Here is a 22,412-nt window from a genome sequence, read left to right as displayed (position 1 = left end):
ACACCAGCTCTGTCAGGAGGAATGGGCCAAAATTCCCCCAACTTATTGTGGGAAGCTTGTGGAAGGCTAACTGAAACGTTTGACCCACTAATTCCAAAATCATGGCCATTAATGTGGAGCTGGTCCCCCCTTTGTATCTATAACAGCCTCCACTCTTCTGGGTAGCCTCCACTAGATATTGGAACATTGCTACAGGACTGATGTTGGGCGATTAGGCCTGGCTCTCAGTCAGCGTTCCAATTCATCCCAAAGGTTTTTGATGGGGTTGAGGTCAGGGCTCTGTGCAGGCCAGTCAAGTTCTTCCACACCAATCTCAACAATCATTTCTGTATGGACCTCGCTTTGTGCACGTGGGCATTGTCATGCTGAAACAGGAAAGGGGCTTCCCCAAACTGTTGCCACAAAGTTGAAAGCAAAAAAGTTGAAAGTTGGAAGCACTTCCCCAAACTGTTGCCACAAAGTTGAAAGCACAGAATCATCTACAATGTCATTGTATGCTGTAGCGTTAAGATTTCCCTTCATTGAAACGAAGGGGCCTAGCCTGAACCATGAAAAACAGCCGAAGACCATTATTTCTGCTCCACCAAACTTTCGTCCTCCAAACCCAGATTCGTCCGTCGGACTGCCAGATGGTGATGCGTGATTCATCACTCCAGAGAACGCGTTTCCACTGCTCCAGAGTCCAATGGCAGCAAGCTTTACATCCCTCCAGCCGACACTTGGCATTGTGCATGTTGATCTTAGACTTGTGTGAGGCTGCTCGGCCATGGAAACCCATATAATAAAGCTCCCGATGAACAGTACTTGTGCTTACATTGCTTCCAGAGGCTGTTTGGAACTCTGTAGTGAGTGTTGCAACCAAGGACAGACGATTTTTACTCCCTGCGTGCTTCAGCACTCGGAGGTCCCATTCTGTGAGCTTGTGTGGCCTACCACTTCGCGTCTGAGCCGTTGTTGCTCCTAGACTTTTCCACTTCACAATAACAGCACTTACAGTTGACCGGGGCAGCTCTAGCAAGGCAGAAATTTCATGAACTGACTTGTTGGAAAGGTGGCATCCTAAGACGGTGCCACGTTGAAAGTCACTGAGCTCTTCAGTAAGGCCATTCAACTACCAATGTGTGTCTATGGAGATTGCATCGCTGTGTGCTCGATTTTATACACCTGTTAGCAACGGGTGTGGCTAAATTAGCCGAATCCACTGATTTGAAGGGGTGTCCACATACTTTTGTATATATAATGTAGTTTGCCCAAAGCTCTGATGCTAGCTTCAGGATAAACTCTCTCCTGGTATATCGCACAGTGTCCCACATGCACTCTTTGTAAAGCACATAGGCATTGATGACTGTCAAGTACAGGAATTTGTAGAAGACGGCCATTGGCCACCGCTTGGAGCCCACTTTCACACTATACATGTGTGCATGTCTGTCCAACACATTCACCCGACTTGTAGAAAGTCAGAGTTTTGGCGGTTTTCTTTCTGCCGGTACTAGTGCCAACAGACAGGTGCAGGGTGCCACTGATGGTCTTCAGACAGGTGCAGGGTGTCCACTGATGGTCTTCACTGGCTTACACCTGTACACAGTCAGCATTGCATCATTGTGTTTCAGAACTGCACTTGAATAAAGCCCTGTTTCTTTGATTCTGCTGGCAGATGGTGGCAGCTCCCATCGGCATTTGTAAATCTTTCCAACCAGGGCGGTTTCTTATGCAGTAACTTATTTGCCAGTTCATGTGAAGTGGTCACATTTCTTCCTTAGGGATAGCCCTCATTTCTTTTTTTTTTTATTCGCCTAAAATGACATACCAAATCTAACTGCCTGTAGCTCAGGTCCTGAAGCAAGGATTTGCATATTCCTGGTACCATTTGAAAGGAAACACTTTTAAGTTTGTGGAAATGAGAATTTAATGTAGGAAAATATAACACAATAGATCTGGTAGAAGAAAATACAAAGAAAAAAACAACCATTTTTTTTACCACCATCTTTGAAAGGCAAGAGAAAGGTCCCAGTTCTAGCTATCACTCTGGTTGTAATTCCGATGGTGTCCACAAGATGACAGCAGTGTATGTGCAAGGTTTCAGTTGGATAACTTAAAGAATGAGTGAACTACATGACATTTAGTGTGAAGTCACCCAGGTACATTTGGGCAAATCGTGAAGGAGACATTGGCATTCATATAAAATTTTTCTGCAAGAATATTGTCAAATCTGTATACTTGGACTTTGATTTAGCTTTTCCAGTATTAGTAGCCATATTATAAGTTCAACATTTGCAAAACAACTTCATAACTCTGAATATTCTTATACTTTTTGGCATGCTGTCGCAAAAGGTTAGCACCTACATTTTGTGACAGAGACAGGGTTTCCGGATACTCCCGTAAAGCCCAGCTCATTGGCTATCTAGCTAACTTTGTTTGACCCCCATTGGTGCTTATTTGACAAAGATCAGTTGCTCAAATGAAGACCGACCGCGTTATTGGCGTGCCATGAAGGCGTCGTTCTATGACCAAATTTGATGTCCGATAGGATATATGACACCCCTAATGATATAGTGAAGTCTGGTTACATCCTAGGATCTCTGAGGAATACATACGAACGTGAATTGACTGGTTGAAACAAAGTTTAGGGTTAGATTTTCACAGATTCCTTTCTTTGCAAATTGAACGAGTGGAAATACAAAATCGATCGTGCATGCTATATGCACCTTTTTAGGATATGAAAAACAAAATGACACTTCATGTTATCTCTGGGACCCTTTGGATGATAAATTCGAGCAAGATTTCAGAATGTAAGTACACATTTCACCTTCAGAGGTGAATTTATCAAACCTATTGCGGTGAAAAAAGTGTTTTGTTGTTAGGAGCTCTCCTCAAACAATAGCATGGCATTTTTTTCGCAGTAATAGCTACTGTAAATTGGACAGTGCAGTTATATTAACAAGAATTTAAGCTTTCAGCTGATGAAGACACTTATATGTATCGACATTTGTTGTTTCTCTAAAATATGCGATGGTGACATAAGGCGTTGCATGATTTACAACTGTCCTGTTAACAGGACGCCTATCCCTAAGAAGTTTTTATCAAGACAAGGCTCCATCAGCTTCAGCACCACACTGGCACTGTCCAGCTGTCTGGCTGTCATCCACTTTCCCCAAGTCGGGTATTCACGATGTATTTGGAGTCAGCATCCACTGCCAGCTAGAACTTGATTCCATAACGGTCCAGCTTGTTTCCCATGAAATGTGAGAAAACGCACTACGAATCCACAGCAATATTCGGCCCTGGATTGTAGCAGGTGATGCTATTTTTGACAAACCTGTTCCAAACGTGTGACACGGGGGAAATGTGTCATTTTTGCTACTTTGTCTATTTCTTTGTGGTCGAATCATAAATATTGCATGATATCTCTAAATCTGTTCCGTGGCATTGTTTGCCTAAAAAGATGACCCCCCCATTGGTCATTCCAAAAGCTCTCCATCTTAATGCAATTGCCACCACGAACGTACAGGAGCGCAATGAAGGCTTGAACCTCATCCAAAGACATGTCCAATGAACTGTCCTCAGTGAATCAACATGACACCGCCTGGTATAGAGGTCCTGGATGTCAGGAAGTTTGGCTCCAGTGATGTACTGGGCCGTTAGCACTACCCTCTGTAGTGCCTTGCGGTCAGAGGCTGAGCAGTTGCCATACCAGACAGTGATGCAACCAGTCAGGATGCTCTCGATGGTGCAGCTGTAGAACCTTTTGAGGATCTGAGGACCCATGCCAATTATTTTCAGTCTCCTGAGGGGGAATAGGTTTTGTCTTGCCCTCTTCACGACTGTCTTGGTGTGCTTGGACCATGTTAGTTTGTTGATGATGTGCACACCAAGGAACTTGAAGCTCTCAACCTGCTCCACTGCAGCCCTGTCGATAAGAATGGGGACGTGCTCGGTCCTCTTTTTCCTGTAGTCCACAATCATCTCCTTTGTCTTGATCACATTGAGGGAGAGGTTGTTGTCCTGGCACCACACGGCCAGGTCTCTGACCTCCAGGTCTCTGATTGATGAGCTTTGAGGGCACTATGGTGTTGAACGTTGAGCTGTAGTCAATGAATAGCATTCTCACATAGGTGTTCCTTTTGTCCAAGTGGGAAAGGGCAGTGTGGAGTGCAATAGAGATTGCATCATCTGTGGATCTGTTGGGGCGGTATGCAAATTGGAGTGGGTCTAGGGTTTCTGGGATAATGGTATTGATGTGAGTCATGACCAGCCTTTCGAAGCACTTCATGGCTACAGACGTGAGTGCTACAGATCGGTAGTCGTTTAGGCAGTTTACCTTAGTGTTCTTGGGCACAGGCCATATAGTGGTCTGCTTAAAACATGCTGGTATTACAGACTCGGACAGGGAGAGGTTGAAAATGTCAGTGAAGACTCTTGCCATTTGGTCAGCGCATGCTTGCAGTACACGTCCTGGTAATCCGTCTGGCCCTGCGGCCTTGTGAATGTTGACCTGTTTAAAGCCGGAGAGCTCTCCGCAGCTCTCCGGCTGCGGAGAGCGTGATCACACAGTCCTCCAGAACAGCTGGTGCTCTCATACATGTTTCAATATTATTTGCCTCAAAGCGAGCATAGAAGTAGTTTAGCTCATCTGGTAGGCTCGTGTCACTGGGCAGCTCTCGGCTGTGCTTCCCTTTGTAGTCTGTAATGGTTTGCAAGCCCTGACACAGGGGCTTGCAAACCCCTGTGACACCCCTGTTTTGCTAGCACAGACTGGCAAAGCATCAATACAGGGCTACACCGGTGTAGTACGATTCGATCTTAGTCCTGTATTGGCGCTTTGCCTGTTTGATGGTTCGTCGGAGGGCATAGCGGTATTTCTTATAAGCTTCTGGGTTAGAGTCCCGCTCCTTGAAAGCGGCAGCTCTAGCCTTTAGCTCAGTGCGGATGTTGCCTGTAATCCATGGCTTCTGGTTGGGCTATGTACGTATGGTCACTGTGGGGACGACGTTATCGATGCACTTATTGATGAGCCAAATGACTGATGTGGTGTACTCCTCAATGCCATCGGAGGAATTCCAGAACATATTCCAGTCTCTGCTAGCAAAACAGTCCTTTAGCTCAGCATCTGCTTCATCTGACCACTTTTTTATTGACAGAGTCACTGGTGCTTCCTGCTTTAATTCTTGCGTGTAAGCAGGAATCAGGAGGATAGAATTAAGTTCATATTTGCCAAATGGAGGGCGAGGGAGAGCTTTGTATACGTCTTTGTGTGTGGAGTAAATGTGGTCCAGTTTTTTTCCCTCTGGTTGCACATTTAACATGCTGATAGAAATTTGGTAAAATGTATTTAAGTTTCCCTGCATTAAAGTCCCCGGCTACTAGGAGCGCCGCCGTTTTCCTGTTTGATTATGGCGGAATACAGCTCATTCAATGCTGTCTTAGTGCCAGCCTCTGACTGTGGTGGTATGTAAACAGCTATGAAAAATACAGATGAAAACTCTAGGTAGATAGCGTGGTCTACAGTTTATCATGAGATACTCTACCTCAGGCGAGCAATAGCTCGAGACTTCCTTAGATATCGTGCACCAGCTGTTATTTACAAAAATACATAGTTCGCCGCCCCTTGTCTTACCAGACGTCGCTGTTCTATCCTGCCGGTGCAGCGTACAACAATCTGTTGGAGAAAGCAGTTTCCTGTTGGAGTGATTGGGTTCATGCGCCGTGGTTTCTTGGTTGGTGGCCCTTATGTGTCACTGTCCTCACTGGTTGCAACCCAGTCCTCACTATCAGTGGAAAATTCAAGAGGTTTAGTCCAGAATGCATCACTGTCAGGCACAGATTCACTCCTTGAATCTCAATCGTCTTCAGTATTATGGGGCATTTCAAGAGCCTCAGTGGCGGGTTTTTGTTTAGCCATGTATAAAATGGCTCTACTCAGAGTAAGGTGATGCCTTTTTAAATGTTGGGGTTATCCTGAAAATTGTCTCCCCATAAAAACGTGCAGAAATGTTTTTCCCATGCAGTCTGAAAATTGATAAGTGCTCGTTTCACACTGGTCAGTGCTATACTGGATCCTTGGGACATCCACACCCTAAGCCCTACTCTAACCTTAATCATAAACCTTACCTAACCCTAACCCGTATCTTAACCATTTTAAATGTAAACTTCAATGGGGTAGAGACCAGAGGAGGCTGGTGAGAGGAGCTATAGGAGGACAGGCTCATTGTTGTTACCATGTATTTGCTGTATTTGGTACCATTCCATTTATTCCATTCCAGCCATTACAATGAGCCCGTCCTCCTATAGCTCCTCCCACCAGCCTCCACTGGTAGAGATGTCCCAAGGAAACCGGAAAGCACAGAGCGTTTCACACTACCACTAGCAACTTGAAAACATTAAATGGACATTAAATGGAATCAGGTTATGAGCTTGAAAACTTCAAAATAAAAGTCCTAGTTTGACGCAATATAAATGTGAATAAAAATGTTATAATGCATTTAGAATAAAATTGCCACAAATAAATTTCTTCAAAAGTACAAAAATGACAACACAAAAATTCACTATGCGAACATTTTGGTACATTATTTAACGACAAGTTAAACCAGTAGGCTACTTCACAAATCAATGTGAATATTCATAACAGAAATAAATCAGTGAAATCAAAATGGTGTGCTATTTCTATTTCGCAGATTGTTTTCTGTTATGAATATTCACATTGATTTTTTTTACGTAACACTTACAGAGAATATAACAAAATGTTCTTGCATGAATGTACATTTCCCAACAAAACATTCTTACATTAATGTACATTTCCCAAATTCACAATTTTGGGTGTCAACATTTTTTTTGTGCAGCAAAGTCCTTGAGGGCACAGTGCATGTCATAGTGGTGGTAAAATAAGTTACGTTTGATGGTTTGTTCATTTCAATTGTTCAAGTTCTGTAAGTCAATCTGTCTGTCAATCAATTCAAGATATTCAAGGAACAAATGGTTTGGGGCAGTAATTGTTATATAGCCAACAGACTAGAACATTTCTAATTATAGGCTATGAAACCTGGGAAGAGCACAGGTATTTTATCAAATGTGGTAGATAAAAGTATAAGAGCACTTAAAAGTGATCAATGAAAAATTAATCTAGTTTATTAAGAGTTGTCTGTGTATTTCCTCTTAAGGATCGGACCCTTTTTTTCAATTTTATGCCTTAAATGACATACCCAAATATACCTTCCTGTAGCTGAGGACCTGAAGCAAGGATATGCATATTCTTGATACCATTTGAAAGGAAACACTTTGAAGTTTGTGGAAATGTGAAATTAATGTAGGAGAATATAACACATTAGATCTGGTAAAAGATAATACAAATAAAAAAACATGCATTTAAATGTTTTGTTTGTTTTGTTCCATATACTTCGAAATGCAAAGTTTCAGATTGATCCAGTGAAGCATTGCAATACTGGACAATATTTTGTATCAGGTCTGCCCAAATGTGCCGAATTGGTAAATTGATACATTTTCAAGTACATAACTATAGAGAACATACAACAATGATATGGTAATACAACATTTGTTTACACACTCCCAGGAATGTCATACATGATGGATCATTAGCTTATACACTAACTTTCACACATCTGGATGGCCGGACGGGGTGGGTGTGGAGCCAGAGAAAGCAGGGGTTCAAACTGTAGAACCCAGTTACTACATTTGAATATAAAAATGGATTTTATCAAACAAAACAATGCTACATTTTATCTCTGGGACCCTCAGGATGACAAAAGATTACTGAATGTAAGTACATTATTTATCTTCAGAGGTGAATGTATCAAACCAGTTGCCGTGATAAAAGTTTTTGTTGTTGTGCACTCTCCTCAAACAATAGCATGGTCTTTTTTCACTGTAATAGCTACTGTAAATTGGACAGTGCAGTTAGATTAACAAGAATTTAAGCTTTCTGCCCGTATAAGACATGTCTATGTCCTGGAAAGTTTGCTCTTACTTAAAACGTCATGCTATTCACATTAGCATATGTTAGCATAACCGTCCCGGTATAGGGACACTGATCCCGTAGAGGATTTATACCACTTAGGGTTAGTACCATTATTAATCCTCCCCCACTTAACATACTGCTAGACTAGTTGGGCCCAAGCTTGCTGTACAACATTAAAACCCATTCAGTTTGTCAACAAACAGGCCCAATAGCCATCATCACTGTTACATCCTCAGAAAGCATGAGCTCCTGAGTTGGGATAATCTTGTGCAATACACCGACACATGTCATTTTTATCTTTACAGGGACAGTGCACATTAATCAAGATGCATGTCTTGTATTCAAAATTCTAAATGGCCCCTCCCCACTTAGTACTCTTGTCAAACAGAAAAACCAAACCCTCTGCAGCAGATCCACAAGGTCTGCCATGAGAGGTGACTGTATAGTTCCCTTAAGGAAAAACACATTTAGTCAATCTGATTTCTCTGTGAGAGCTTCCCATGTCTGGAACACACTGCCATCAGACACACACAATTGAAACCACTTATCACACCGCCACAAAAAACATGAAGACATGGCTAAAGGCCAATCAAACTTGTGAAAACAATCCCTAGCTGTGTATTGCCACTTTCCATGTTATCTTGTGAGGTATGGAAACACTTAGTTGCTTTTATGGATTTTGTTGTGTTGCTTTTTGTGCTGTTTCTCTGTCTGCATGCTGCTTGTTCTATGTTGCTCTGCATGTGCTCACTGCTAATTGTTTGTCTGTATTGTTATTAGAATTGTTTTTAATAAACTGCCCAGGGACTGCAATAAAAAAATTAAACTTAGGTTGGAGTCATTAAAACTTGTTTTTCAACCACTCCACAAATTTCTTCTTAACAAACTATAGTTTTGGCAAGTTGGTTAGGACATCTACTTTGTGCATGACACAAGTAATGTTTCCAACAATTGTTTACAGACAGATTATTTCACTTATAATTCACTGTATCACAATTCCAGTGGCTCAGAAGTTTACATACACTAAGTTTACTGTGCCTTTAAACAGCTTGGAAAATTCCAGAAAATTATGTCATGGCTTTAGAAGCTTCTGATAGGCTAATTGACATCATTTGGGTCAATTGGAGGTGTACCTGTGGATGTATTTCAAGGCCTACCTTCAAACTCAGTGCCTCTTTGCTTGAGATCATGGGAAAATCAAAAGAAATCAGTCAAGACCTCAGAAAAAAAATTGTAGACCTCCACAAGTCAGGTTCATCCTTGGGAGCAATTTCCAAACACCTGAAAGTACCACGTTCATCTGTACAAACAATAGTACGCAAGTATAAACACCATGGGACCACGCAGCCGTCATACCGCTCAGGCAGGAGACGCGTTCTGTCTCCTAGAGATGAACGTACTTTGGTGCAGAAAGTGCAAATCAATCCCAGAACAACAGCAAAGGACCTTGTGAAGATGTTGGGGGAAACAGGTACAAAAGTATCTATAGCCACAGTAAAACAAGTCCTATATCGACATAACCTGAAAGGCCGCTCAGCAAGGAAGAAGCCACTGCTCCAAAACCGCCATAAAAAAGCCAGACTGCGGTTTGCAACTGCACATGGGGACAAGGATGGAACTTTTTGGAGAAATTTCCTCTGGCCTCATGAAACAAAAATAGAACTGTTGTTTGGCCATAATGACCATTGTTATGTTTGGAGGAAAAAGGGAGATGCACCTGAAGAACACCATCCCAACCGTGAAGCACGGGGGTGGCAGCATTATGTTGTGGGGGTCCTTTTGCTGCAGGAGGGTCTGGTGCACTTCACAAAATAGATAGCATAATTGGGAAGAGAAAATTATGTGGATATATTGAAGCAACATCTCAAGACATCAGTCAGGAAGTTAAAGCTTGGTCGCAAATGGGTCTTCCAAATGGACAATGACCCCAAGCATACTTCCAAAGTTGTGGCAAAATGGCTTAAGGACAACAAAGTCAAGGTATTGGAGTGGCCATCAAAAAGTCCTGACCTCAACCCTATAGAAAATGTGTGGGTAGAACTGAAAAAGTGTGTGCGAGCAAGGAGGCCTACAAACCTGACTCAGTTGCACCAGATTTGTCAGGAGGAATGGGCCAAAATTCCCCCAACTTATTGTGGGAAGCTTGTGGAAGGCTACCTGAAACATTTGACCGAAGTTAAACAATTTAAAGGCAATGCTACCAAATACTCATTGAGTGTATGTAAACTTCTGACCCACTGGGAATGTGATGAAATAAATAAAAGCTGAAATAAATAATTCTCTCTACTATTATTCTGACATTTCACATTCTTAAAATAAAGTGGTGATCCTAACTGACCTAAGACAGGGAATTTTTACTAGGATAAAATGTCAGGAATTGTGAAAAACTGAGTTTAAATGTATTTGGCTAAGGTGTATGTAAACTTCCGACTTCAACTGTAAATACAAAACATGGTCAGAAACAGATAGTTGTAAACAATACTAAAGAAAGGCATTTGGAAAATAGAGGCCATTTTAAAAAGTCCCTTATCCTATCATGATTAAGGTATTTGATAAAGGGTCCCATTCCCAACACAGTGTACTAAGAGAATGCACTGGCCCATCCTTTTTAAAACCATCTGATGGTGAGTTAAGTTAACCTGAGGTTAGTTTATATCTTATAGGGATCATCAACTAGATTCAGCCGAGGGCCAATTTCTTTATTGAGCGGATGGTCAGGGGGCCGGAACATCATTTTAAATAATTTGCAGACTGCAAATTGACCGCAAGAATCCCAAACAGATATATGACTAAAACATAATCATTTCAAACGATGCTTACATTTGTATATGATCATGTGCCTCTCTATTATGTGCAGAAATACCTGGAAACAGAATTCCCAAATGAAAATGACTCAGAGCTGATTTCTTGGTGTTTTTATATATTTTTTTTATGTCCAACAATAAAAACATTTAAAATAAGTATAATATTGTTTTATAAATTTTTTGCTCAGAAAACATGGGGGGCAAAATAAAACCACCGTGGGCCATCAGTTGGGGAACCCTGCTTTAGGTCTTGTCTGTCTGTCATGTAGGGATTAGATTAACCTGTCTCTCTTTGTTTCTGCCTGCTCCTGATCCTCCTCTACCAGGGCCCATTTCTGGACCTCCCCGGACCCAAACAAGGTGAAGATGAAAGCTCCTACGGCGCTGATCCCGGCCGATAGACAGAACACACTCCTCCATCCCGCCAGGGATTGCTGTTCCAGGAGGGAGGGGGGACATGGGTCATAGTCGTATGTATAACAGTCTTCAAGAGTGCAGTAACTTTTAGAAATGAGCCATTGGGAAGATCTCAATTGCATACTCCTCACGTCAAGCAGCCCAATTCTGATGTTTCTTCCACTAATTGGTCTTTTGACCAATCACATCAGATCTTTTCACATCAACACTTTTCCAGAGCTGATCTGTTTGGTCAAAATACCAATAATTTTATTTAACTATCAGAATTATGCTGCCTGTGTCAAAACAGCCATGGTCTAATAATTTTTACAGTATTTAAGTAGAGATATTACAAATATTTAATTATTTCTAAAAGTAGTACAGAATGACTACATTTGATTATGAAGGCAATGTCACCAGAAAGCTTACATCTTTGGTGAGGTAACCCGTAACAATTGGCGCGACCACACCTGGGATAGTCCCGAAAGTATTGGTGATTCCTAAAAGCACCCCCGCATACCTGAGGAAGAGAGAGAGGAAAAATAGAGGTTCAAATACATCCAAACATCCAAACATCCCAACAACCCAAACTCCGAACATCCAAAAGCAGTGAAAAGCAGTGAGTACGTGAGTGACTTCTTCAGTCTTCAGTGACATAGATTGTGATAGAATGAGTGCAAGAGAGAGAAAGTTCAGTGAAGGTCCACAATATGCCAGAAAAGACTGGTGAGTAGGGAGAGAAGTGAAGAGAAACAAGTGAAGTGACGACCTCTCAAATCGATTAAACACCCACCGTGGAGCAATGTCTATCTGGTTGATGAAGACCCCGGCTGCACTGGTGCCTCCTACAGTTGAAGAGAGGGTGAGGAAGGTCACTGCCAACACACCACTGCAGCCGGAGTAGCCCACAGCAACCAGGAAGGCTGCAGGCAGCAGCAGACCTGGGGGAGGAGCAGTCAACAATATACATCAATCACAAGAGGTTGATGTCACCTTAATTGGGGAGAACGGGCTTATGGCAATTAGTAGAACGAGCTCAAATACTACATGGTTTCCAGGTGTTTGATGCAATTCCATTTGCTCCGTTCCGGCCATTATTATGAGCCGTTCTCCCCTCAGCAGCCTCCTGAGACGTCAATATACATGGTCAATGTACAAAAGCTGCACTTAATAGAAACACATAGGTAAGGCCATTCACACAATTAACAACAACACATGTATACAGTTTATGTGATAAACTAACTGTGAGTCGGTCTGGATAAGAGCGTCTTCTAAATAACTGAAATGTAATACTCTATTAGTTCATATTTTGTTACAAAACATATTACTACAGACTAAAATATCCAGTCAATCAATCAAACATCTGGTAAAGTCCACAAATAACCAGACCAGTTCCTTTCAAAATAAAAGTCCCCTCCTTGCCTGTGATAGTGAAGATCTTGCGGACCGCTGTGACACTCAACAGCTCCTTCTCCAGGAGGCTGTCTGCTACTACACCTGATATCACTGAGAAGGCCCAGCCACCCAGATAGGGCAGAGCTGAGAGAAAGGCATTCTATATATAGAGAGTCAGAAAGAAATAGACAATATTAACCGACAACAAAAACAACAACAGAAAGGATTGCAACTGCATTGCAGGAATAAAATATCCCGATAACATGGCATCACTTTCACCAACGTTGTATTAAAGCAATGCTACAGCAGCACAGTATAGGCCTAGGTCACAACCCAACATGATTCAAGTCTCGAGACTCCTGTTCTATCCCTGTACACGTGATATCTTAGTCATTCTCTCGTCCTACCTCCTGCCTGCAGAGCCTAATACCACCAGGTGGAGCTCTTACCATATTCCTTATACCTATCTGGCCTTTACAGCACTCTGGAATTGAGCATCTCACTCGTCTCTCTCCTCTTAATGCGTCATCCATAGAAATCATATGTCCATATATATCAATGATGTATGACTTAATATATGATTTCTTTGGGTCTCACCTGTCGGAGGTTAAAGTGAAGCACCGTGTCCATGTAGGTGGGTAGTGATGTAAGCAGAATGCAATTACCCCAGTTGGCACACATCTGAGACACTATGATGGCCCACAGGGGAACAGAGAGCATCATGGGTAACAAAGGCACTGACCAGCCATGGCCACCACCCTGGGTTAGGAGCCAGAGAGAGAGAGAGAGAGAGTGAGAGAGAGAAGAGAGAAAGTTAGAGAGATAGAGAGAGGGGGTATTCTAATTTGGTATAGAGCAGACCTAACTCACTCCATTAAATTAGTCAAAACAGAAACATTTTACATTTGGCTAGAGAAAAATGTCCTCCTGTGTGCTACTATATCCCCCCACTAGAATCCCCATAGGATTCTAGTGACAGCATTCCCTCCCCCATATACCCCCCTAGGCACAACTATGACAACATAACCAACAAAAACGGGTCACAACTCCTGCAGCTCTGTTGCATGCTGGGTATGTACATAGTCAATGGTAGGCTTCGAGGGGACTCCTATGGTAGGTACACCTACAGTGAGGGAAAAAAGTATTTCATCCCCTGCTGAATTTGTACGTTTGCCCACTGACAAAGAAATGATCAGTCTATAATTTTAATGGTAGGTTTATTTGAACAGTGAGAGACAGAATAACAACAAAAAAATCTTGAAAAACGCATGTCAAAAATGTTATAAAATGATTTGCATTTTAATGAGGGAAATAAGTATTTGACCTCCTCTCAATCAGAAAGATTTCTGGCTCCCAGGTGTCTTTTATACAGGTAACGAGCTGAGATTAGGAGCACACTCTTAAAGGGAGTGCTCCTAATCTCAGTTTGTTACCTGTATAAAAGACACCTGTCCACAGAAGCAATCAATCAATCAATCAGATTCCAAACTCTCCACCATGGCCAAGACCAAAGAGCTCTCCAAGGATGTCAGGGACAAGATTGTAGACCTACACAAGGCTGGAATGGTCTACAAGACCATCGCCAACCATCTCTTGGCAGTAGTACTGTAGACTACTTTATCACAACCCAGAGTCTCTCAGAGCGTTTACAGTCAGCCCACTGACACCCCTTTCAGATCACAGTCTACTTGAACAGAGCAATAGTCAATCATGAGGTATCAAAGCCAAAGGAACTGAGTAATATTAAGAAATGCTATCGATGGAAGGAATGTAGCGTGGAAACCTACCAAAAAAGAATTAGGCAACAACAAATTCAATCCCTTTTAGACAACTTCCTGGACAAAACGTTCCACTGATCTTTGTCCCCATGTGCAGTTGCAAACCGTAGTCTGGCTTTTTTTATGGCGGTTTTGGAGCAGTGGCTTCTTCCTTGCTGAGCAGCCTTTCAGGTTATGTCGATATTGGACTCGTTTTACTGTGGATATATATACTTTTGTACCTGTTTCCTCCAGCATCTTCACAAGGTCCTTTGCTGTTGTTCTGGGATTGATTTGCACTTTCTGCACCAAAGTACGTTCATCTCTAGGAGACAGAACGTGTCTCCTTCCTGAGCGGTATGGCTGCGTGGTCCCATGGTGTTTATACTTGCGTACTATTGTTTGTACAGATGAACATGGTACCTTCAGGCATTTGGAAATGGCTCCCAAGGATGAACCAGACTTGTGGAGGTCTACAATTGTTTTCTGAGATCTTGGCTGATTTCTTTTGATTTTCCCATGATGTCAAGCAAGGAGGCACTGAGTTTGAAGGTAGGCCTTGAAATACATCCACAGGTACACCTCCAATTGACTCAAATGATGCCAGGTAGCCTATCAGAAGCTTCTAAAGCCAGGACATACGTTTCTGGAATTTTCCAAGCTGTTTAAAGGCACAGTAAACTTAGTGTATGTAAACTTCTGAGCCACTGGAATTGTGATACAGTGAATTATAAGTGAAATAATCTGTCTGTAAACAATTGTTGGAAAAATAACTTGTGTCATGCACAAAGTAGATGTCCTAACCAACTTGCCAAAACTGTAGCTTGTTAACAAGACATTTGTGGAGTGGTTAAAAAACAAGTTATAATGGTGCCAACCTAAGTGTATGTAAACTTCCGACTTCAACTGTACATGATCTAATACAAATCTTAGAATCAACTACTAAAGACTACCAGAACCCACTGGATTCTCCAATTACCTTGAATGAACTACAGGATAAAATAAAAACCCTCCAACCCAAAAAAGCCTGTGGTCTTGATGGTATCCTCAATAAAATGATCAAATACACAGACAACAAATTCCAATTAGCTGCACTAAAACTCTTTAACATCATCCTTAGCTCTGGCATCTTCCCCAATATTTGGAACGAAGGAATGATCACCCCAATCCACAAAAGTGGAGACAAATTTGACCCCAATAACTACCGTGGGATATGCGTCAACAGCAACCATGGGAAAATCCTCTGCATTATCATTAACAGCAGACTCGTACATTTCCTCAGTGAAAACATTGTACTGAGCAAATGTCAAATTGGCTTTTTACCAAATTATAGTATGATACACCAAGTCTTCACCCTGCACACCCTAATTGACAAATAAACCGAAACAAAGACAGTCTTCTCATGCTTTGTTGATTTAAAAAAAAAATGTCGACTCAATTTGGCATGAGAGTCTGCTATACAAGTTGATGGAAAGTGGTGTTGGGGGAAAAACATACGACATTATAAAATCCATGTACACAAACAACAAGTGTGCGGTTAAAATAGGCAAAAAACACACATTTCCCACAGGGCTGTGGGGTGAGACAGGGATGCAGCTTAAGCCCCACCCTCTTCAACATATATATATATATATATATATATCAACGAATTGGCGAGGGCACTAGAACAGTTTGCAGCACCCGGCCTCACCTTACTAGAATCTGAAGTCAAATGTCTACTGTTTGCTGATGATCTGGTGCTTCTGTCACCAACCAAGGAGGGCCTACAGCAGCACCCGGATCTTCTGCACAGATTCTGCCAGACCTGGGCCCTGACAGTAAATCTCAGTAAGACCAAAATAATGGTGTTCCAAAAAAGGTCCAGTCGCCACAACCACAAATATGAATTCCATCTAGACACCGTTGCCCTAGAGCACACAAAAAACTATACATTCCTTGGCCTAAACATCAGCGCCACAGGTAACTTCCACAAAGCTGTGAACAATCTGAGAGACAAGGCAAGAAGGGCATTCTATGCCATCAAAAGGAACATAAAATTTGACATACCAATTAGGATCTGGCTAAAAATACTTGAATCAGTTATAGAACCCATTGCCCTGTAACGGCCGTCGAAGGGAGAAGACCAAGGCGCAGCGGGTTGAGTGGTCATCTTAAACTTTTATTTGAAGAGAACACAAAAAGAAGAAAAACGCACGACAGCAAAACAGTCTTGCAGGCTATACACAGCAGTGCAAAAACAACTTCCCACAAAAGACAGGTGAAAAAAGGGCTATCTAAGTATGACTCCCAATCAGCAACAACGATGTACAGCTGTTCCTGATTGAGAGCCATACCAGGCCAACAAAGAAATACACAACATAGAACAATCCCCAAAAACCCCAGAACACATAAAACAAACACCCCTCTTACATAAATACATAACCCAACAAACCCCGAACCACATAAAACAAACACACCCCTGCCACGTCCTGACCACACTACAATAACAAATAACCCCTTTACTGGTCAGGACGTGACAGTACCACCCCCCCCCCCCCCCCCAAAGGTGCATACCCCGGATGCACCTCACACAAAAATCACAAAAATAACCCCAAAACAAAAAATAATCCCAAACTAAAGGGAGGGAAGGGAGGGTGGCCACCGTCACTGACGGTTCTTGTGCTACACCCCCCCCTCCCCAACCCACCTACTATGGAGGTGGCTCAGGCTCCGGCCTTACTCCCCCACCTAACCTGTCCACCCCCGCTAAATAATTATTGAATGTTACCCTCACCGAAGTCTCTGGGCTATGGCGCATCGCTGAAGACCTCAGGCTGATGTGCATCGCTGGAGACCTCGGGCTGAGGCGCGTCGCTGGAGACCTCGGGCTGTAGGGCGACTCTGGCAGCGCCGATTCCGGACTGTAGGGCGACTCTGGCTACGCCGATTCCGGATTGTAGGGCAACTCTCTCGGCTCCGGACTGTGAGCCGTCTCTCTGCGGGGCACTGTCACCGGAAGCTCTGGACGGGGCACTGTCGCCGGACACTCTGGACGAGGCACTGTCGCCGGAAGCTCTGGACGAGGCACTGTCGCCGGAAGCTCTGGACGAGGCACTGTCGCCGGAAGCTCTGGACGAGGCACTGTCGCCGGAAGCTCTGGACGAGGCACTGTCGCCGGAAGCTCTGGACGAGGCACTGTCGCCGGAAGCTCTGGACGAGGCACTGTCGCCGGAAGCTCTGGATGGGGACTGCGCACTGAAGGCCTGATGCGTGGGGCTGGCTTAGGACGCGCCAGACTAGGGACACACACCACAGGGCTAGTGCGAGGAGCAGGAGCAGGACGAGCTGGACTGGGTTGACGCACTGGAGGCCTGGTGCGTGGGGGTGGTAGTGGAGGTACCAGACTGGAGACACGCACCCCAAGGCTAGTGCGAGGAGCGGGAACAGGGTACACTGGGCCATGGGTAAGCACTGGAGGTCTGGAGCGCACCTCCTGCACAACCCGTCCTGGCTGGATAGTAATAGTGGCCCTGCACGAGCGGAGTGCTGGCACAGGGTGAACTGGGCTGTGCAGAGGCCTGATGGTTGCCGTGCGTAGAGCAGGCATAGGGTAGCCTGGGCCTAGGAGGCGCACCGGTGGCCAGAGGCGCTGCGCAGGCATCCTCCTTCCAGGCTGGATGCCCACTCTAGCACGGCACTTGTGAGGAGCTGGGATCGCTCGCACCGGACTGTGCGTGCGCATGGGCGAGATCGTGCGCACTTCCACATACTCCGGCGCTCTCCACTCCATACACTCCCCATAATAAGCACGGGGAGTTGGCTTAGGGCTCACCCTTGGCCCAGCCAAACTACCCGTGTGCCCCCCCAAAAAATTATTGGGGGTGACTCTTGTGCTTCCTTCGTTGGGCCCGCTCCTCGTATTTTTGCCGTTCCTCCCTCGCTGTCTCCACCTGTTTCCATGGCAGGGTCTTGTCCCCTGCCATTACCTCCTCCCATGTCCAAGATGTCCTCCACTCCCTTCTCTCCCTGGCCCAGGATCCTTGCTCCTCCTGGGCCTGCTGCTTGGTCCTTTGGTGGTGGGAAGTTCTGTAACGGCCGTCGAAGGGAGTAGACCAAGGCGCAGCGTGTTGAGTACTCATCTTAAACTTTTATTTGAAGAGAACACAAAAAGAAGAAAAACGCACGACAGCAAAACTGTCTTGCAGGCTACACACAGCAGTGCAAAAACAACTTCCCACAAAAGACAGGTGAAAAAAGGGCTACCTAAGTATGACTCCCAATCAGCAACAATGATGTACAGCTGTTCCTGATTGAGAGCCATACCAGGCCAACAAAGAAATACACAACATAGAAAACCCATAGAAATACAAAACATAGAACAATCCCCAAAAACCCCGGAACACATAAAACAAACACCCCTCTTACATAAATATATAACCTAACAAACCCCGAACCACATAAAACAAACACCCCCCTGCCACGTCCTGACCAAACTACAATAACAAATAACCCCTTTACTGGTCAGGACGTGACATGCCCTTTGTGGTTGTGAGGTCTGGGGTCCGCTCACCAACCAAGAATTCACAAAATGGGACAAACACCAAATTGAGACTCTGCATGCAGAATTCTGCAAAAATATCCTCAGTGTCCAACGTAAAACACCAAATAATGAATCAGTTATAGAACCCATTGCCCTTTATGGTTGTGAGGTCTGGGGTCTGCTCACCAACCAAGAATTCACAAAATGGGACAAACACCAAATTGAGACTGTGCATGCAGAATTCTGCAAAAATATCCTCAGTGTACAACGTAAAACAAAAAACAAAACAAAAAGATAATTATTTGACACATTTGAAAGAATTAACAAAAAAACAGAGCAAACTAGAATGCTATTTGGCCCAAACAGAGAGTACACAGTGGCAGAATACCTGACCACTGTGACTGACCCAAACTTAAGGAAAGCTTTGACTATGTACATAGCCCTGCTATTGAGAAAGGCCGCTGTAGGCAGACCTGTCTCTCAAGAGAAGACAGGCTATGTGCACACTGCCCACAAAATGAGGTGGAAACTGAGCTGCACTTCCTAACATTCTGCCAAATGTATGACCATATTAGAGACACATACTTCCCTCAGATTACACAGATCCACAAAGAATTCGAAAACAAATCCCAATTTTGATAAACTCCCATATCTACTGGGTGAAATACCACAGTGTGTCATCACAGCAGCAATATTTGTGACCTGTTGCCACAAGAAAAGGGCAATTAGAGAAGAACAAACACCATTGTAAATACAACCCATATTTATGTTTCTTTATTTTCCCTTTTGTACTTTAACCCTTTGCACATCGTTATAACACTGTATATATACACAATCCGACATTTGTAATGTCTTTATTCTTTTGGAACTTCTGTGAGTGTAATGTTACCTGTTCATTTTTATTGTTTATTTCACTTTTGTATATTATCTACTTCACTTGCTTTGGCAATGTTAACATATGTTTCCCATGCCAATAAAGCCCCTTGAATTGAATTGAGAGGAAGGGGATTGACTGTGAACCGATTTATAAAATGTATGACAAAGGGTCACAAAGGACACCACAGATAGACTGTTGTTACCTCTTTTCCTATGGAGTTGATGATGTAATCTTTTTCTCTTGTGCTGATTCGTGGATGAGTGCCAGGCTGGTCCGACACCAGAATGAACCAGAACACTGCCCAAATGCAACCAGCACCACCTGGTGATGAGAGAAAGAGGGACAGAGAGAGAGAGACAGAGACAGAGGGACAGAGTGAGAGACGGAGACAGAGGGACAGAGAGAGAGACGGCGACAGAGGGACAGAGAGAGAGACGGAGACAGAGGGACAGAGTGAGAGACGGAGACAGAGGGACAGAGAGAGAGAGAGACGGAGACAGAGGGACAGAGTGAGAGACGGAGACAGAGGGACAGAGAGAGAGACGGAGACAGCGGGACAGAGAGAGAGACGGAGACAGAGGGACAGAGTGAGAGGCGGAGACAGAGGGACAGAGTGAGAGACGGAGACAGAGGGACAGAGAGTGAGAGACGGAGACAGAGGGACAGAGAAAGAGACGGAGACAGAGGGACAGAGAGAGAGACGGAGACAGAGGGACAGAGAGAGAGACGGAGACAGAGGGACAGAGTGAGAGACGGAGACAGAGGGACAGAGAGAGAGAGACGGAGACAGAGGGACAGAGTGAGAGACGGAGACAGAGGGACAGAGAGAGAGACGGAGACAGAGGGACAGAGTGTGAGGCGGAGACAGAGGGACAGAGTGAGAGAGTGAGAGACAGAGACAGAGGGACAGAGAGTGAGAGACGGAGACAGAGGGACAGAGTGAGAGACAGAGGGACAGAGTGAGAGACGGAGACAGAGGGACAGAGTGAGAGAAAAGCCTGATTCTGTTGACATCTTCACAAAGCAAAAGGTTGTGCAGGTACAGTGTTTGTGCTGAACAAGAGAGTTTTCAGAGAAGAATTGTGAATGATAAAAAAAATTGGAAAGTATTATGTGTGTGAAAACTTCACAGGAGAACAAAATAAGAGCTGAAAATGTGGGTATGCAGAGACATGCAGACATGGTGTGTGTAGGGGGAATGTATATGTTTGAGGTGTGTAATGAATGTATTATGTTTGAGGGGTGTAATGAATGTATATGTTTGAGGGGTGTAATGAATGTATATGTTTGAGGGGTGTAATGAATGTATATGTTTGAGGGGTGTAATGAATGTATGTGTTTGAGGGGTGTAATGAATGTATGTGTTTGAGGGGTGTAATGAATGTATGTGTTTGAGGGGTGTAATGAATGTATATGTTTGAGGTGTGTAATGAATGTATGTGTTTGAGGTGTGTAATGAATGTATATGTTTGAGGTGTGTAATGAATGTATGTGTTTGAGGTGTGTAATGAATGTATGTGTTTGAGGTGTGTAATGAATGTATATGTTTGAGGTGTGTAATGAATGTATTATGTTTGAGGTGTGTAATGAATGTATATGTTTGAGGTGTGTAATGAATGTATTATGTTTGAAGTGTGTAATGAATGTATTATGTTTGAGGTATGTAATGAATGTATGTGTTTGAGGGGTGTAATGAATGTATGTGTTTGAGGTGTGTAATGAATATATTATGTTTGAGGTGTGTAATGAATGTATATGTTTGAGGTGTGTAATGAATGTATGTGTTTGAGGGGTGTAATGAATGTATATGTTTGAGGTGTGTAATGAATGTATATGTTTGAGGTGTGTAATGAATGTATGTGTTTGAGGTGTGTAATGAATGTATATGTTTGAGGTGTGTAATGAATGTATGTGTTTGAGGTGTGTAATGAATGTATTATGTTTGAGGTGTGTAATGAATGTATATGTTTGAGGTGTGTAATGAATGTATTATGTTTGAGGTGTGTAATGAATGTATGTGTTTGAGGGGTGTAATGAATGTATGTGTTTGAGGTGTGTAATGAATGTATTATGTTTGAGGTGTGTAATGAATGTATATGTTTGAGGTGTGTAATGAATATATTATGTTTGAGGTGTGTAATGAATGTATATGTTTGAGGTGTGTAATGAATATATTATGTTTGAGGTGTGTAATGAATGTATATGTTTGAGGTGTGTAATGAATGTATATGTTTGAGGTGTGTAATGAATGTATTATGTTTGAGGTGTGTAATGAAAGTATATGTTTGAGGTGTGTAATGAATGTATATGTTTGAGGGGTGTAATGAATGTATTATGTTTGAGGTGTGTAATGAATGTATTATGTTTGAGGTGTGTAATGAATGTATTATGTTTGAGGTGTGTAATGAATGTATATGTTTGAGGTGTGTAATGAATGTATTATGTTTGAGGTGTGTAATGAATGTATGTGTTTGAGGGGTGTAATGAATGTATATGTTTGAGGTGTGTAATGAATGTATATGTTTGAGGTGTGTAATGAATGTATTATGTTTGAGGTGTGTAATGAATGTATATGTTTGAGGTGTGTAATGAATGTATGTGTTTGAGGTGTGTAATGAATGTATGTGTTTGAGGTGTGTAATGAATGTATTATGTTTGAGGTGTGTAATGAATGTATTATGTTTGAGGTGTGTAA

The 22,412-nt window shown here is 43.0% G+C and overlaps 1 protein-coding gene across 7 annotated transcripts in view; it reads right to left on the bottom strand.

Annotated features, from left to right (window-relative positions):
* Positions 1–10,869: 10,869 nt before the first annotated feature.
* Positions 10,870–22,412, bottom strand: part of LOC106570030 (sialin) — a 176,435-nt gene continuing 164,892 nt past the window's right edge. For all 7 annotated transcript variants that reach the window (XM_082961114.1, XM_014141924.3, XM_014141926.3 and 4 more), the window contains 6 exons: positions 19,920–20,038; positions 13,162–13,323; positions 12,592–12,724; positions 11,963–12,110; positions 11,599–11,689; positions 10,870–11,207 (listed from right to left, as the gene is read on the bottom strand). In XM_082961114.1, the coding sequence (XP_082817240.1) occupies positions 11,046–11,207; positions 11,599–11,689; positions 11,963–12,110; positions 12,592–12,724; positions 13,162–13,323; positions 19,920–20,038 (815 nt within the window). In that variant the 3' untranslated portion in view covers positions 10,870–11,045. The remainder of the gene's footprint in view (positions 11,208–11,598; positions 11,690–11,962; positions 12,111–12,591; positions 12,725–13,161; positions 13,324–19,919; positions 20,039–22,412) is intronic.

Source organism: Salmo salar, chromosome 14, assembly GCF_965601325.2.
Source record: "Salmo salar chromosome 14, fSalSal1, whole genome shotgun sequence".
In the NCBI taxonomy this organism is placed as follows: domain Eukaryota; kingdom Metazoa; phylum Chordata; class Actinopteri; order Salmoniformes; family Salmonidae; genus Salmo; species Salmo salar.
Note: the sequence above shows the minus strand (reverse complement) of the source record. Positions and strands in the feature narration are given on the sequence as shown.